This window comes from Fundulus heteroclitus, chromosome 19 (assembly GCF_011125445.2).
Source record: "Fundulus heteroclitus isolate FHET01 chromosome 19, MU-UCD_Fhet_4.1, whole genome shotgun sequence".
Taxonomy (NCBI): Eukaryota; Metazoa; Chordata; class Actinopteri; order Cyprinodontiformes; family Fundulidae; genus Fundulus; species Fundulus heteroclitus.
The window spans coordinates 23,848,262-23,863,446 of record NC_046379.1 but is presented as its reverse complement, the minus strand read 5'-3'; the positions used below and the strand labels follow the sequence as shown (position 1 = coordinate 23,863,446).

Sequence of the window (15,185 nt, the reverse complement as noted above, 5' to 3'; positions counted from 1 at the left end):
CAACGGTCACATTTATGTCACGCATTTTATGTATGGGGGCCAAGAATTTATCCACAGTTGCTGCAGATTTTTATATGTAAACATCTTCCATACTTTTCCAGTCATTTGGCTTTTTTTTTTTTTTTTACATAAACACAATTCCAATACTTAACAACAGGTTAAGTATTGGATGAAAGCCATATTAAGCCAATCGCCGTAGGAAACCCTGTTTATCTGGGTCTTCTGTGCAGATTAGGACCCTGGCGTTGAGCAGACCCACCTTCATACTCCTGGAGCAGCTCCACAGCAGTGAGCAGCACAGCTCTGTGCTGAGGGTCTGTGATGTTCAGCTCATCCAGGTCCTCCTCCTCCAGCAGCTGGAACGTGTCCAGATCCTCGTACCCATTAAAAAGGAAGGTGGGGAGATGCTCCTGTTGAGAGGCGAGGAGAGATGGTTTTTAGAAAATCAGCAAGTAAGAAAAAAATAAAACCAAATTCTTCCCAAACAGAGATTTCAAGAAGCTTTCATCCATCCATCTGGAAGAATTCTAATGCATCTTATTTTTTTTATTTTGATTTATTTTATACATTTCTCAGCAAGCTCTTTAACGTAATTATAGGAAATGAGAGAAGTGGACATGCTCGAACAATATCTTAGTTTTTTTATGATTAGAAAACAGAAATATAAGGGATGGGTGGATAGATGGAGGCGATGTTTTGATAAGAAAAGGAATAAAGTATATGCAGTGCTTTCAGTTGATCTAACGGGACGGTCCACGTGGAAACTGAAGTTTCCACGTGTACAAAATAAATAGAAGTACAAGATAAATGCAAAATATTCTGGCTGTGCGACTGTGTACCTTCAGATTAATGCGCTCAAGCAGCTCCTCCACAGATGTGGGTTTGGGATGCCGGGCCTTTCTCCTCCTGCGTGTCTTTTTGGGCTTCACCTCCTCATTCAGAACGTCCACATAAATGAACTTGAAGGTGCCGACTTTACCGTTGAGCATTCCCATCCAGGTGCCCATCGGGGGCTTACTGATGATATCGATCACATCTCCACACTGCAGAAAGAGGCTTGGAATGAGCTTCTTTGAAAATATAAGGTGTTCTGTACGTACCGTGCGGATCATAGGGCGGCACCTTAAGTTTGAGGGAGTCTGTGTCGTAGGGACTCGGGGTGAAGTCCGTATGAACCAGCGCTCGTCCGCAGAAAGGTCCACGGTAAGGCAACTCGTCTTCTTCCCCATCCTCCGACTTCACGCTCTCTCTGTTGCTGTTGGACGAGTCGGTGGTGCCGACTGTCTGGCCGCCTAAGCAAATAACAAAAGTTAAACATCAAGATCACAACATTTTTCATCTGCTTTCTAAGCACACCGAAGCGGTGGAAGCGACCCTTTTCATCAGCGTTTAAACAGCGAAACCAGAACGTTTAGACTGTCTCAAAGGCGATTTAAATCACAGCACACCTGGTGCCCCGGGGCCAAGTTGAAAGCAAAGCTGGCAAATCATCCGCACCTACACCCACATCAGAAAACCTGCCGACTTACTCATGGAGCTCTGCCCACTGATGGAGCTCCTCAGGCTCTCCACAGAGCCTCCCGGCTTTAGTTTGGGCTTCTCCAGGGAGTCAGAGTCCGTCTGAGGCGAGTGAGGGCGGCTGGTTACTCTGTCTGGACTCGACTATGGCACAGAAGAACAAAAACAAGCGAGTTATTAACAGTGTTTTGCAGCGGGCACGATGATGAGCATACCTCAGCACCCCATACCTGCTCAGAGAGAGAACATTGGTATCTCTTGGAAATGTGTTTTCTCATCGTTTCCCTCACAGACTTGACTTTTTTACCCAGAGAAATCCGCGACGTCGAGGGAGACTTCACCTCGCCTCTCAAACCGCCCTCTCCAGCTTTCGTCTGTTAAAAAAAACAAATAAGAAAAAAATGTAAGCACAGTGCCTTGAAAAGTATTTCCAGACTTCAAACTCTCTCATTTTGTTGCATTTCACCCCCAAACGGCAACATATTTGACCCAGTTTACTCTGATACCCCTAAAAAAATTCAGGTGCATTATATATCCAGTATTTCAGTGACTGTGGTTGTAAAATGTGAAACAAACCTATTCATGTTTTTGAAGGCATTACAGAAGCTGGAAATTTGTTAATATTTCATTGAACTTGATTTTAGTAACGTACAGTGTTGTCGTTGTCCGAAGTGACTGCTTGAACTGAGCGACTGGTCAGGTCAAATCCTCCAAAGCTGCAAGCTCTCTGCAAGAAAGCCCAGAACAAACGAGCAAAAGTTGAGAGTTTTGAAATGAGGACAAAGACTCTGCACTTTACTCATGCAGATCACTGATCTTCAGAGAGCTCAAACTGATGGACCATGGATCTATCCCACATTGAGGTTGATGAAGCAAAGTAAATAAATTAGTTGCTGATGAGGTAAAAGGCCAAGCAGAAGCTCAAAAATACAATGTTTTCATGACCTGTGAATGCATCATACATTCAGTTAAGTCCCACCAGGAAACACTGGACAGCATAAAGTCCTCTGACCTCTCCTGGACTGAGAACACCTCCCACCTGGTGAAGAAGGCCCAACAACGGCTCTTCTTTCTCATGAGACTGAAACGGACCCGACTTTCTACTCAGCTGCTCATAAACTTCTACAGGACAACAATTCAAAGCATCTTGTGTCTTAGTGTGACAGTTTGGTATAGGAGCTGCAAAGCACAGGAGAGGAAGGATTTAGCGTGGCTAAACGCACAAGGGATTGTGGGATGCCGTCTACAGGATCTAGACTGTGTTTATGCTGCATGAGTCCAAAAAAGGGCCAGACGTATTGACACGGATCCCGCTCACCCAGGCAATACCCTGTTTGTCCCCCTTCCATCAGGAAAACGAATCAAGAACATTAGATCAAAAACTAATAGACTTGAAAACAGCTTCTGTCCTATAGCTGTGAAGGCTATCGCCTCCAGCTGAGAATCAAATAAACCAGTTCATAATCTGTTATATGTTTACAAACTCAGTACTGGTTCCACAGGTTCTTGATCAGAGTGAGAATTATTAATCTGCCTCTCATATGCTAATGTCCATTTGCAGACTTTTAGTTTCTTAGGGAGTGTCTGTCTGGTAGAGTCATGCAAATTGCACTTTTTTTTTTTTTTTATTACACGTTGCTCTGTGATTTGACGGCTTCTGAATCAGTCAGCAAAGTAGTTTATGTTTTTAAATTTTTCACCTCCATCTGTAATGGGACATTCTGGTTTGAGAAACGTTGGGAGCCTTTTAAAAATCTGAAGAGTTAAAGTAAGGGCCCACTATCTCTAGGGATATACATAGATAAGGATGTCTACAGTTAGCAATGCTAACTGCTCTAATTGAGCTAATTGCACAAGTAAGATTGCATTTTACAACCAACCGCTCGCTCTCACACAGTGTGACGTAGCCTCTCCTTTTAATATGGATAAGCAATGATTGCTCATGGCAGGAAAGGTAGGTAGAAATGTTTTGATTGTTGTTCATAAATATAACCGGAATCATCTAAAATTGATACCGGAAGGTCAGAGTTTTTAGAAATCTGTCACAAATCTGTGGTCAGTGCCTTTCTAAATTAGACCCATGTGATGTGACTCCTGCACAGGGCTTTCCCGCTTAACCCCCCCACCATATTTCACTTGCAAAGCCCCCAGTACTCACTCCATGATGGCTAAGCGAGGCCAGTGCCCGGTGACGGAGCTCTCCGTCGGTCGCAGAGCGTGCCATTTTGGGCTCCTCTTCGCTGCACCCCTCCGTTTCAGAGATGGAGGAGCCCTCGCCTGCCTCCCTCACCTCCTCTGCCATGCTGGCCTCCTGGTGAACGGGGCTCCCGCTGCACTTCCCGTAGGTCTGGAGCATCTTCTGGCTGCTGCATGTCTCCAGGCTGCTGGAGGACGGGGAGGTGGTCAGGCTGTCCGAGTCCCTGTCAGCGGTGAGCTGCTTCTGCAGAGCTGAAGCCAGGGAGTCCACGGGACAAGCCAACGGTTTTCTCTGCACACCTGGATGCAGGGAGATGCTGCCATCACCGCAGGGTAGGCCATCTACCTTTAGACTCTCTGGGAAGGCAAAGAAATGTATAACTCACATGAATATTGGTTAGGATAAATTCCTGTTTACTCAGTGTAAACAGGAATTTATGTAGATCTGGCACAATTATAAATAACTATGTTCTGTCAACTCTGCATGAATTCAGTCAGGAAATATTCTTCTTGTTAAATACTTTCTGGTTTACATGGGATTTAAACTGCTATCTTCGATGGATTTAGCTAAGATTTTACGAGATAGAGAAGTTTTTTAACAAATGTAAACCTGAAAAGTGTGATATGCCTTTGAACTAAGACCCCCTGATACCTCTAAATACAATCGACTGCAACCGACATCAGGAAACAAACGGTATCAGGAAGACCAAATGTCACAGTAGACAGACTCTTGGTGTGAGAGAGAAAGTTGTTAAGAAGTTTAATGCAGCGTTATGTTATTTAAAACATCTGAAGCTTTGAACGTCTCACAGAGCTCTGTTCAGGCCATCTTCTGAAAATAAAGAGACAGCCCATCTGAACTAATGCCCACCCCGCTCCCCCCAACAGTGGCGAGAAGAAAGCCATTTGTGAAAGAAAGCAATAACAAATCCAGCTTGCAGTTTGCTACAAACTGCGTAGGAACACAGCCTGTGACAGAAGGTGTTTTGCTGTGAGCAACACCCTAGTGAAGTGCTGTTTGTGGCCAAAATCCGACACGACACATTAAACTGAACCCACGACCACATTTGTTAAACATGGTGGTGGCAGCATCACACCGTTATCGTCGGGGGCTTTTTTTTTTTCCATCAGCAGGGACAGTAAAGCTGGTCAGAAATTACCCGAACATGGATGACGTTAAATACAAAGCAATCCTCAGACAAAACTAAGCTCTTTTAGATGCAGCAAAATACCTAATACTGTTGCAGAAGTTTGTGTACTTGCAGGAAAACAACCCTGAAATACAGCAAGAGCTACAAAAAGGACCGTACAAATTTTACATTTACATTAAAATGACCTACTTAGAGTTCAGACCTAAATCCAGTTGAGAATCTTTATTAAGAGTTATAAATTACTTAAAAATGCTCATTGGCTATTCATTTTAAAAGGAAAGTGGACAGAACTTTCAGCTTATAGATGCACAAAGCTGGTAAAGACAAACCCCAGAAAGACATGCTGATGAAAAGCTGAAAGCTTGGTTTTACAAGCTTCCAGATGGGCCTGGATCACATCACACTTTCTAGATTTACAGTTGAAAGGTTCAAGTGGGAGTAATGATTTTGACAAGGTACTGTAAACCTATATATATACACACACACACACACACCATATTTTTCGGACCATAAGCCGCACTGGGTTATAAGGTGCATCAAATATTCTTCTCAAGTGTGTAATATCACTCCGCCCCTCCGCGTACACAACTCTCTTCAGAGAGAGGGAGAGAGAGCTATCCGTTTGTCGGGAGGACAGAGTAGTTGGATTACACTGCCCTGTTTGTAACATAAGGCCAAAATAAAAGTAACTTTTTGATAGGATTATTCTTACTATGTCTACATATTTTATGTTATTTACTATTTTCATTGCATTTATCATATATATATTTACTCTTTACTACTAAGAAGTTTTAAGGTTTTAGATCTCTCTCTCTTATGGTTGCAGAAGGCCTGCAGAAAGCAGAGAAAAATGTTGTGACTATGATAAGTGTTTTATCAAATTAACTTACTAGGTTTATTGTTGCTAGCGCGTACTCTGGGCGCAGGCTGCCTTGCATGAATGCACTTCTACTTTAGACTTTACAGTCAGGCAGTCTTGTAGACAGCTTAGGGGTCTGATCAGGTAGTGACACAGTGTACCATAATGCTTCAAATATCCATTGAGCGGAGCGGCCATTGCAAACCAAAGTTGAACTTATACATTTTGACAGTTTTTTACCACATAAAATCAGTCAGTAAGCAGAGCAAGAACGGTTATCATATGTAAGGCGCACCAGATTACAAGGAAAATTTAAGGATTTTGAGTGCGTGCGCCTTATAGTCCGAAAGATACTAATATATATATATATATATATACATACACACACACACACAAGCTGAGAGTTCAGTACCATCCGTTGTGAGCCTTTTGGACTCATCTATTCTGATCAGCTTCTTTTTCACTTTGCGAGTGGAGTTGACCAATTTGTGGAGCCTTTTGAACGTCTGAGATTCCTCTTCATTATCAGACAGCTCAGCAGGCTGAAAAAAAAAGAAAAGGAGAAATCTGAAATAAAATCTATTTCTAACAAACATCTTTATTTTATTGAATTTTACTGTGCTACAAAAGATTTCCTTATTTTTCCCTAATTTTGTTCAAAAATACTCCATTAAACACAGACAGATATTAAACAATCTGACATTTTGGACAGCAACAAACATAATAATGCTGGATATTGACACTTTGGCTGAGTTTATTAGTTTCTAAACACAAAAACAGCAACGCATAACCCGTACATCCAAAATGCTGCTTCTACTTCCTGTTGCAGAACATGCTTGTATATTAATATGTTGGAGGAAACCACACTGATATTACTGTGACAGACAGCAAACCAACAAGCTACGTGGGGGAGCAGATTAAAAAAAGGTGCGAAAAAAGGCTCGGCTAGTTGCTTGGAAATACCCTCCTCCACCGTTTGATCTGGAAAGTCAGCGGTTAATCTGTAGTCTGACAAAAACGAAAGCAGCACATATGCCCCAGAATACACATCTGGAGACAAAATGACAGCTGATCATAAACAGAAAGTTCAACGTGGGAGGAAATTAGTTAAATAATAAAAGAAGTGCATTAGAAAAAGACAGGAGATCCAGACGAATCTGAAAAATGTGCCCCGAACCCGAGCCCCCCTAATCGCCCCAGCCTTGCATAAAAGAGCTGCGGCGGGCACAACAGCAGCCCTGCGCTGAATCCGCCCGCTCGTCGCAGCACAATAGGGGGTTAGCGCTTTGACAGCCATGAATAGAAGTCCGCCCGGAGCGCTGCAGTTGGGAACGGGCCCCGAGCTGCAGAGCTTTAGAGGGGCCCCGGTTCATCGCCGGGACATGGGCAGCGCCAAAGAGGGAAGCACTGTCAACAGCTCAGCGGCCTTGGCACGGGTAAAGCCGAGGCCCCTCAAGCACAACGTGCAGCCTGGTTTAGTGCTTCAGGAGCAAGCAAGAACTAAGAGGCCCACGGAGCGGACAGACTCACGTTGCAGCTGAACGAGCAGTTTGGACCGGCACCGGAGGGATCTGGCGACTCGGGGGGATCACATCTGCTTGCTGGTCTATTTTGGGTCTCGAACTCTTTCAGCTGCAAAGGAAAAGAATAAAAAAAAAAGCTTTTTGGTAAATTAAGTACAGCAAGACATGTTTGTGTAGCACCACTCATACAGGAGAACGGGGTTTACGTGTCGATTGTGGTAGATAAAAAGGAAACCCATTTAATTATTTTAGTCAAATAAACATACTTTGACCATATAGCTGTGTCCCAATAAATTAGAAGTTGAGTAATTAAATTTAAAACATTAAACACATTTAGATTCATTCCACACAGACCTATACTGAGACACAAGATGCTTTCAATTGTTGTCCTATAGAAGTTTATGAGCAGCTGAGTAGAACGTCGGATCCGTTTCAGTCTCATGAAAAAGAAGAGCCGTTGTTGGGCCTTCTTCACCAGGTGGGAGGTGTTCTCAATATAGACCTATAATTAGTTTCTTGTAATTTTGAGGACTGTGGCTTATTAAAGCATCATATATTTTGAATACTGCACAAGATGAACAACAACATGCGATATTTAAGACAAATGTTATGTCATGACAAGGTAAAGAGTGCTGACTCAGCAGTTTTCCAGCAGACAGCCATTGATGTCCTCCCCAAAAAGCTTAAGCCACAATAAGGCATTGCAGAAAAAGCTGGCTGTTTATAAGATGCTGTATTAAAGGTCCTCCAGAAACACAAGAATCCACGTGATGGTTTGGGGCGCCATGTCATCTGCTGGTGTCGGTCCAGGTGTTTTCCAAAGCCCACAGTCGGCAACCAGAACATTTTTGAGCATGTTGTCCTTTCCTCTAGACTGAAACTTTTTGAAAATGCGGATTTCATATTCCAGCAGAACTTTGACACATTGTCAAAGGAACCACAAGCTGGTCCAATGACAACGGTGATACTGTGCTTGGTTAGCAGGTAAACTGGTCTAACCTGAACCCCACAGAGAATCTAAGGAGTGTCGTCAAGATGAAGATGAGCGACACCAGACCCAACAATGCAGACGACCTGAAGACTGCTATCAAAACAACCTTGGCTTCCTGAACACCTCAGCAGAACCACAGGCTGATCAGCTCCATGTCACGCTGCATGGATGCATTAATCATGCAGAAATAACCAGATACCAGCACACGGGCATCTTTTTTATTGGTCTAATAAGAATAAACTTCTCTGGTAACAGTATTTTGGGTTTTGGTCACCTCTGGAAGCTATTACCATCAAACTTTACATGGACATTTGAAATGCATCATTGTGTCTTATGAAAACAAAGTACGAGTTTTGTTTTTGAAATAAATTACTCAAATAAACTTGTTTTAAATTATTCAGATCCACCTGACCACCGATTTCAAAATATAAGAATTATGACACCATACCCGTGCGAGGGCTTCCTCTATCGAGATCATGTTCTCCTTCACCATCATCATCAGTTGAATACGTTCTTCATCACTCATTGTGACCTCGCTGGCAACGAAACCAACATCATCACCTGAAGGAAACAAGCACAAATAATATATATAAAAACTGAGCTACATTGTTGCAAAATCTGCATGGATCAAAAGTTTGAATTTCTTTTTGTACCCTTTGAAGTCTGACGCATGACTCCCTTCTGAGGCTTGCGGAAATTCTGCCATAAAGACTTGCCCTTCTTCTTCGCTTCCCATTTCCCTAAGTGCGACATGAACTTTCTTTAATGCACAAGGAAACTCATAAACAGAAACAATTTTTATATTTGGACAATAGAAATTAAATATCAACATTAGGCAAATCATTTGTGGAGAAGCAGAAATTGTGGTTGGATCTGGGAAGTATTTCAAGTTCATCTTACCTCCTGATCCATCATCTGAGCTGGATTTGTGCACAGGAAACCTTTAAACAAATACATGAGATGTTTAGCTTCAAATTCTTCAAATTCAATTTCAAAGCCCCAAACAGAACAATACCTTTGATCCAAAACTACTCTCTTCATTCTCACTGCTCTTTGACCATTTCCCCCTATCAAGTCTTTCTATCTTCTTGACTTGCGTCAGATTCACGAAAACAAACACATAAAAAAAAAAAAAAAGGAATCACAAAAGCACACTGTGCCTCATGACAACAAGCACGATGGTGAAGGCAAATCCAACTGGTGAAAACGGATGAAACAGACGGGCTGCTCTGGGCTGATGAACAGAGGTCACAGCTCTGCGGCCATCGCTGGAACAATAGAGGCTTTTTCTTGTTCGCTTGGGGTTTTGTGGCAGCAGTAGCAGCAGCGGAGTGGCCTCCGCATTCCCCGCACACTTTCGCACTCCCTCTCTGTCTGTCTGTCTCTGGGCTGTTTGTTGTGCATGACTGCTGGCCTCACAGTCCCTCCCTAAGCTGACTTCTGTTGACTGTGTTGTTTCAGAGCATTAGTCTGCAAACAGATCAGACCCATGCTTTGTGGAGGATAAAGCAGTGGTTAGACCATTCTCCTGACAGAATACACGCAGGATCATGCAATAAATAATTATTTTTACTATAAAGCAATATGGAATTATATGTTATCGTAATGCATTGTTATAACATACCATGTTATAGATGTTCAATTTATCAAAGCAGGGTCAACATCGCAGTATCTGAGCTCCTTCTCTGAGGACTGCTTGCAATATTTGGGAGGTTGTTATATCTCATGGGACATGCAAAAATGCTCTGCATGCAAATAAATAATCTGGGTGGTTGCAATGGCTTTCACTGCCCTTAGTGCACCAACTTGACATTGATTTTATCCCACAAACTGTTAAGCTCACATGAAATGGTGGGGAAATTGTGATGAAGGGGGAAAAAAAAACCAAAATACCAGAGAACCACATGGGTTAACCACAATCGATGTCATCGCAAATAATCAACAGCTGTATCACCACTATTAATTTTCCTAATATTGCACAACCATATATCATTGTAAAAGAAACATAATACATCATAAAAGCTGCATTTAACACAACTTGAAATATGAAAACAACAGCAACAAGCTATGAACCGACGTTGCCACATGAGGTACTGCCTAATTAGAATTTATAACGTTTTATAACGTTTGTGGCTGATTTCTAATCTCCAGTTTTGTAAAGCTTTAATACCGGCTTTAGTCAGGTACAAGTAGTAAAAAACAACTATAATAAAGGAACTTTTTTAAAAAAGCATTTACTTAATTTTTTCTAGTGTTCCTGCCATGACCAGGCAGATAATTAAATTAGGCGCAGAGGCGACGTCACACTGTGTGTGTCAGACAGAGCACTCACTATACAACAGGAGTGAAATTTAGAAGTGACAAAATTATCATGAAGTTAACATTTTAAATTGGCTTTAGCATTTTAGATTAGCCTTTAGCATGGTTAATGTTGCTAGCATAACTAAAACGGCAGCCTCTGTGTATTCTCCGGAGAACATAAATCCTTATTACACATCTAAGATTTTAAATAGGCTGCAAACATTTCCAAATCCAGTACAGTCCATAACAGAGGTTGAAAACAATGCTCCAACCACTGGGCCACCACTCCCCAACCTGTACACTCAGTGGGCATGTCTACTACTTTATTTACACTTAAAATTATTTTAATTCAACCAAGACGTTTGTTTCTGATGTCAAGTGAGACAGGCATCTCTCAAATGCAAATATAACAATGTAAAAGCGTTTAATCTCTTTTTAAAAAATTATTTATACTTCATTAAAAAAGACCGACATGCCAACTTTTGTATACTTCTTAATAATCAACGGAAACATCTCGATCAACATTAGAGCAAACTTACAGTTTCTTACAGTTTCTGACCAGCTGGTTGCATTTTTTTGTTGGTATTTTGATGATTTATCTTCGCTGATGAGCTCTAAAGTGTTTGTGGTTGGAAGGCCTCCTGGCCATCACCCTAATCTTTACCTCCCAACATATAGTCTTGATCAGGTTCATGTGGTAAATTTAAGACCTGTTGTCACGGCAACAGCTTCCACAATGAAGAGGATTGTTACCAGTGTGACTGCCGACTGGATTGTTGGATTGTTGGAGATAGGCACCAGCAACCCTTGGGACCCCATGAGGGATAAATAAAGCGTGTAGGAAAATGGATGGATGGATGGATGGATGGATGGATGAATTAGTTCTTTATTAGAAATGTTTAACTTTATTATTCCCTGCTTGAAAAAAAGGATGCTTTGTTTATATTACATGATATATTACAACATTCCTAATCACTGGTCCAAAAGGGCTGCTTTCTAGCTCTACAGCACATTACATTTACACACTAAATAGTTTTATTTTAGCCCGAGATAAACATTTATAGTTGAGGAAAGGAGACGGACAACTATAGATCTAATTATCCTGCCCAGCTACTTATGACTACTAAAATTTCAAATATGTCACACATTTATCACAGGAAATTGTTTCACTTGATTTATTATACAAGTAAGAAAACTGTGGTGAATTAAATCGATTTTTTACTATAATTTGCGAAAGAAGAGAGAAAACAAATACACTGTAAAAGAAAAGATTTTTGACCTTATATAAAAAAAAAAAAAAGAGAAGTTATTTTTGAGGCGTATGTGCTTTTTGCAAAAAAAAACCTTTAACCCACTAGAGGGCAGTATGAGGTTTTCTGGTGGTGGAAACCTCAATAACAGAAATACACTTTGGTGTCCTATAACCCTTTCCAGAAACAGGCACCTAATAATAGACAGAATAATGTGTGAAAAAAACGAATATTTATTGGACTTTTTGGGAAATGCTTTCTCCGTTTAACAATCCTAATCCATTCATCATGCTGATTTGGCATTAGTCATCACCTATATCATTTTTATTTATCTGATTCACCTTTCAAATGACAAAATATGAGTAATCCATTAAAGCCTTCGAAAGACACAATAGCGGGAAGGAAGGAAGTGTGAGGGTTACACAGAAATGCTTTCTAAGTGTGACTGGGGGTCACCAGGAAGTGGAGGAAGTGCATGTGGCAGGAAGGCCAATCAGGCCTCAGCCTAAAGAAGTAGATTCAAACTATACATTACATTTTTGAATCACTATTTACTGAGAGAACAATTTGTTTTTTTGTTTTTTTTTACCTTCTCTCAGTCTCTGGAGTCGATGTGCCACTGCTGAGTCCAAGAGATTCCTAAAGAGAGGAGAATCAATGGAGTAGCACACAAATATTAAATGCAACACTCAGTTAAAGATCTGTGCACGGTTTAAAGTCTTTCCTGAATCCTGGAAACGTAAGGCCACCAGGAGATAATAAAAGTAGTGTTTGCGTCATAGGTTGTTATTTGAACCAGCAGCAATCTCCAGCCACAGACAGCAAATGTGCTGCTCTGGCAGCAATGAAATCGTAATTCTTACATTCCTCCTTATTTTTAGCATCTGTAACAGTGCGAAAGCCCAGTTTCAAGGACAGTTTTTCGGCATCCCGGTCAGTCAGCTGTTACTTTGTGGCTTATCGCATTGCTTTCCTCTGTGATAATCATGACTAAGCGCATGCTCCCAGCCTCATATCAAGGCTTTTTTGCTGACGCACAGAACAGGAAGCGGCTTCCTCCTGGGGTCTGGCACACTGCGAGCCGGACACTCACCTGGATCTGAGAGCGGAGGTGTGGCGATGTGGCCGCTGAGTCAAGCTTTCCCTGAAACACAGTGGAAGCGGAGGAGTAAATGACAGCGTCCTCGTAATGAAATGCTTGGTATAAGGTTCATCGGGCTGACATGGCCGGTCATCATATTCAGAGCGTTGCTTTAAAGACTGTTTATTTGCTCCTGAGCTTTAACAGAGACCTTTGAAGCTTTTTGTTTTACTTCAACATGTGTGGGCAGTTGGTGTGGTGAAAAGGTTTTTAACCTAATGCTACAATTACAGTGGTCATGGAAAGAGTATGTGTGTCTGATAAAAGGCCAGTTTTATGTCCCTTTTTCCACCTTAAGTTGGCACTTGTCTACAGTTAAAGCAGAAAATAAAATACTTTTGGGGAAAAATGTCTGATTTTATAAATGTGCATGCTCTTAAGTACTTTTGAGCCATTTAGCGTTCAGTGTTCTTTAGTTAATGCCTGTTGACACAGTGAAGTGTAGCAGGATTTTCTTTCTTTGTTAGTATTTGTTCCTTTTGGATCATTTTACTAAAACCATAATTCGGGGATAGTTTACCAAGGATAAAAATGATCTCACCGTACTATGGTATCAGTCAGGGGAAGGATACCCCTGCCTCATACTGTTTTTTTGTATTTACTGAGGGACAGTAAAGACTTTCATCGATATTTTAAGACAGAAGACGTTTGTGATTTTGTGAATAAGTGTTCTGGTTGCGTTCTTTGTCTGCCTTCTTTTCTTTTATAGAAATCCTGCAGTCCCGTCTAAAATCTGCCCAACCCTAGTTGGAAATTATGTCGGTGTCTTGAACCTTTGGGCCACAAGGCCTATATTTGAGACAAAAAAACGTTTTCATTACAAAACATGTTGTGAAACATGGCCAGGGAGCGGCATCACGTCGTGGGGTTACGGATCTGAGGATGGAATTGAGGATATTGTCAAAAGTGATTAACTAAAAACCTTAAGGTGTCTTCTGGAAAGCTGAAGAGGGATTTCACCTTCAGCATAAAAATCATTCAAAGCATGCATCCTAATTAAAAACTAAATGGCTTCAATGGACAAAAACTAAAAGTTTTGGAACGGCCTAGTCCAAGTTCAGAACTTAATCTGACAGAATTACTGTGGGGCCACCTGAAATGGGCTTTGGACAAGAGATGTCCTCACAAGCCGATGGGGTTGGAAAACTTTAGCGAGCTAGAGTGGGTAAATATTACAACCATTGTTAAGGTATTCTAAAGGACATTAAATGTTATTTAATGAAAAGCTGCTTCAACAGTATTAGTTTAAGACTGCACACAATGATCAGAGAAAAAAATATTTCAAGTGTTTTTTTTTTACATTTGCCTCTCTGAAAGATTTAGTTATTTAAAACATACAGGCTAAATGCCACAACGAAGATGGAAAAGGGTTTAAATTGTTTTATTCTGATTTACTTTTGCATAAAAAACCCCCAACACATTTTAAACAGGATTGTGCCCACGTTTTTGAGTCACTGCACGTGAGAAAAATAAACACCACTCTCGAGTTTCTAGGTGAACCCTGGATACACAAAACATGTGATTGAGGCTTCTGGTGTTTACAATAAGCTGCAGATTTCTGCTTTAGGCTGTATATTTATACTGAGAAGGACATTTAATCTTCTTGGCTACCAAAGCATACCTTCCAGTGATGTCAAACTTAAAAACAAAACACTATATTAAAGCATGCTGTAGCAAACGGCTGCCTGTTCCTCACCAGCTCCATCTCTTGCACTAATTTGCGTTTCCGTAGCTCCTCCATCCTCTCGCACACGTCGCTGAGGGAGGTGCCGTAGTACTGGGAGTACTCCTGAGCGAGGTTATCAAGGTTCCCCACAGAGCCATCCTGCAAGAGATACCGGCACAGATGTCACGACAGAAAACACAGAGACATACAGAGGAACAAAGCGTCCTGTGAACGCTGAGCAGGGTCCCGAAAACAGCAGGGAGACCCCTCTCAGCCACGCGCATGATAAGCCATTGTTTGAGATTTCTCGCACCGTCAGTGACAACACAAACAAGCAGGAAGCAGGAGAGATAAAGCACCAGGAGAGCAAAAGCCCCCCGGGGGGGGGGCATCCAGCTGTGACACTGCCTGTGTTTTCACCAGCCTGTCATCTTCCTGCTCTAGTGATCCCTTCCCTCCTCAGAGGTGACCCCTGCGGGGGCAGGAGAGGCACCGTGTGACGCAGGTTCCATGCTCAACTCCGCTCTCCAAGTCATCGAGACTGGACTCCAGAGGCCACGGATTAGTCTACCGGAAATCACGAGAGGTT

At 41.8% G+C, this 15,185-nt stretch overlaps 1 protein-coding gene across 2 annotated transcripts in view; it reads right to left on the bottom strand.

The window, feature by feature from the left end:
* The window catches only part of sash1b (SAM and SH3 domain containing 1b), an 81,215-nt gene that overhangs the window by 4,196 nt on the left and 61,834 nt on the right, over positions 1-15,185 (bottom strand). For both annotated transcript variants that reach the window (XM_012871531.3, XM_021320991.2), the window contains exons 2-16: positions 14,627-14,755; positions 12,883-12,933; positions 12,379-12,428; positions 9,139-9,179; positions 8,892-8,978; positions 8,687-8,799; positions 7,255-7,356; positions 6,137-6,266; positions 3,677-4,071; positions 2,171-2,245; positions 1,749-1,892; positions 1,530-1,662; positions 1,123-1,292; positions 840-1,043; positions 260-410 (exon numbers count right to left, since the gene is read on the bottom strand). In XM_012871531.3, the coding sequence (XP_012726985.2) occupies positions 260-410; positions 840-1,043; positions 1,123-1,292; positions 1,530-1,662; positions 1,749-1,892; positions 2,171-2,245; positions 3,677-4,071; positions 6,137-6,266; positions 7,255-7,356; positions 8,687-8,799; positions 8,892-8,978; positions 9,139-9,179; positions 12,379-12,428; positions 12,883-12,933; positions 14,627-14,755 (1,975 nt within the window). The remainder of the gene's footprint in view (positions 1-259; positions 411-839; positions 1,044-1,122; positions 1,293-1,529; positions 1,663-1,748; positions 1,893-2,170; positions 2,246-3,676; positions 4,072-6,136; positions 6,267-7,254; positions 7,357-8,686; positions 8,800-8,891; positions 8,979-9,138; positions 9,180-12,378; positions 12,429-12,882; positions 12,934-14,626; positions 14,756-15,185) is intronic.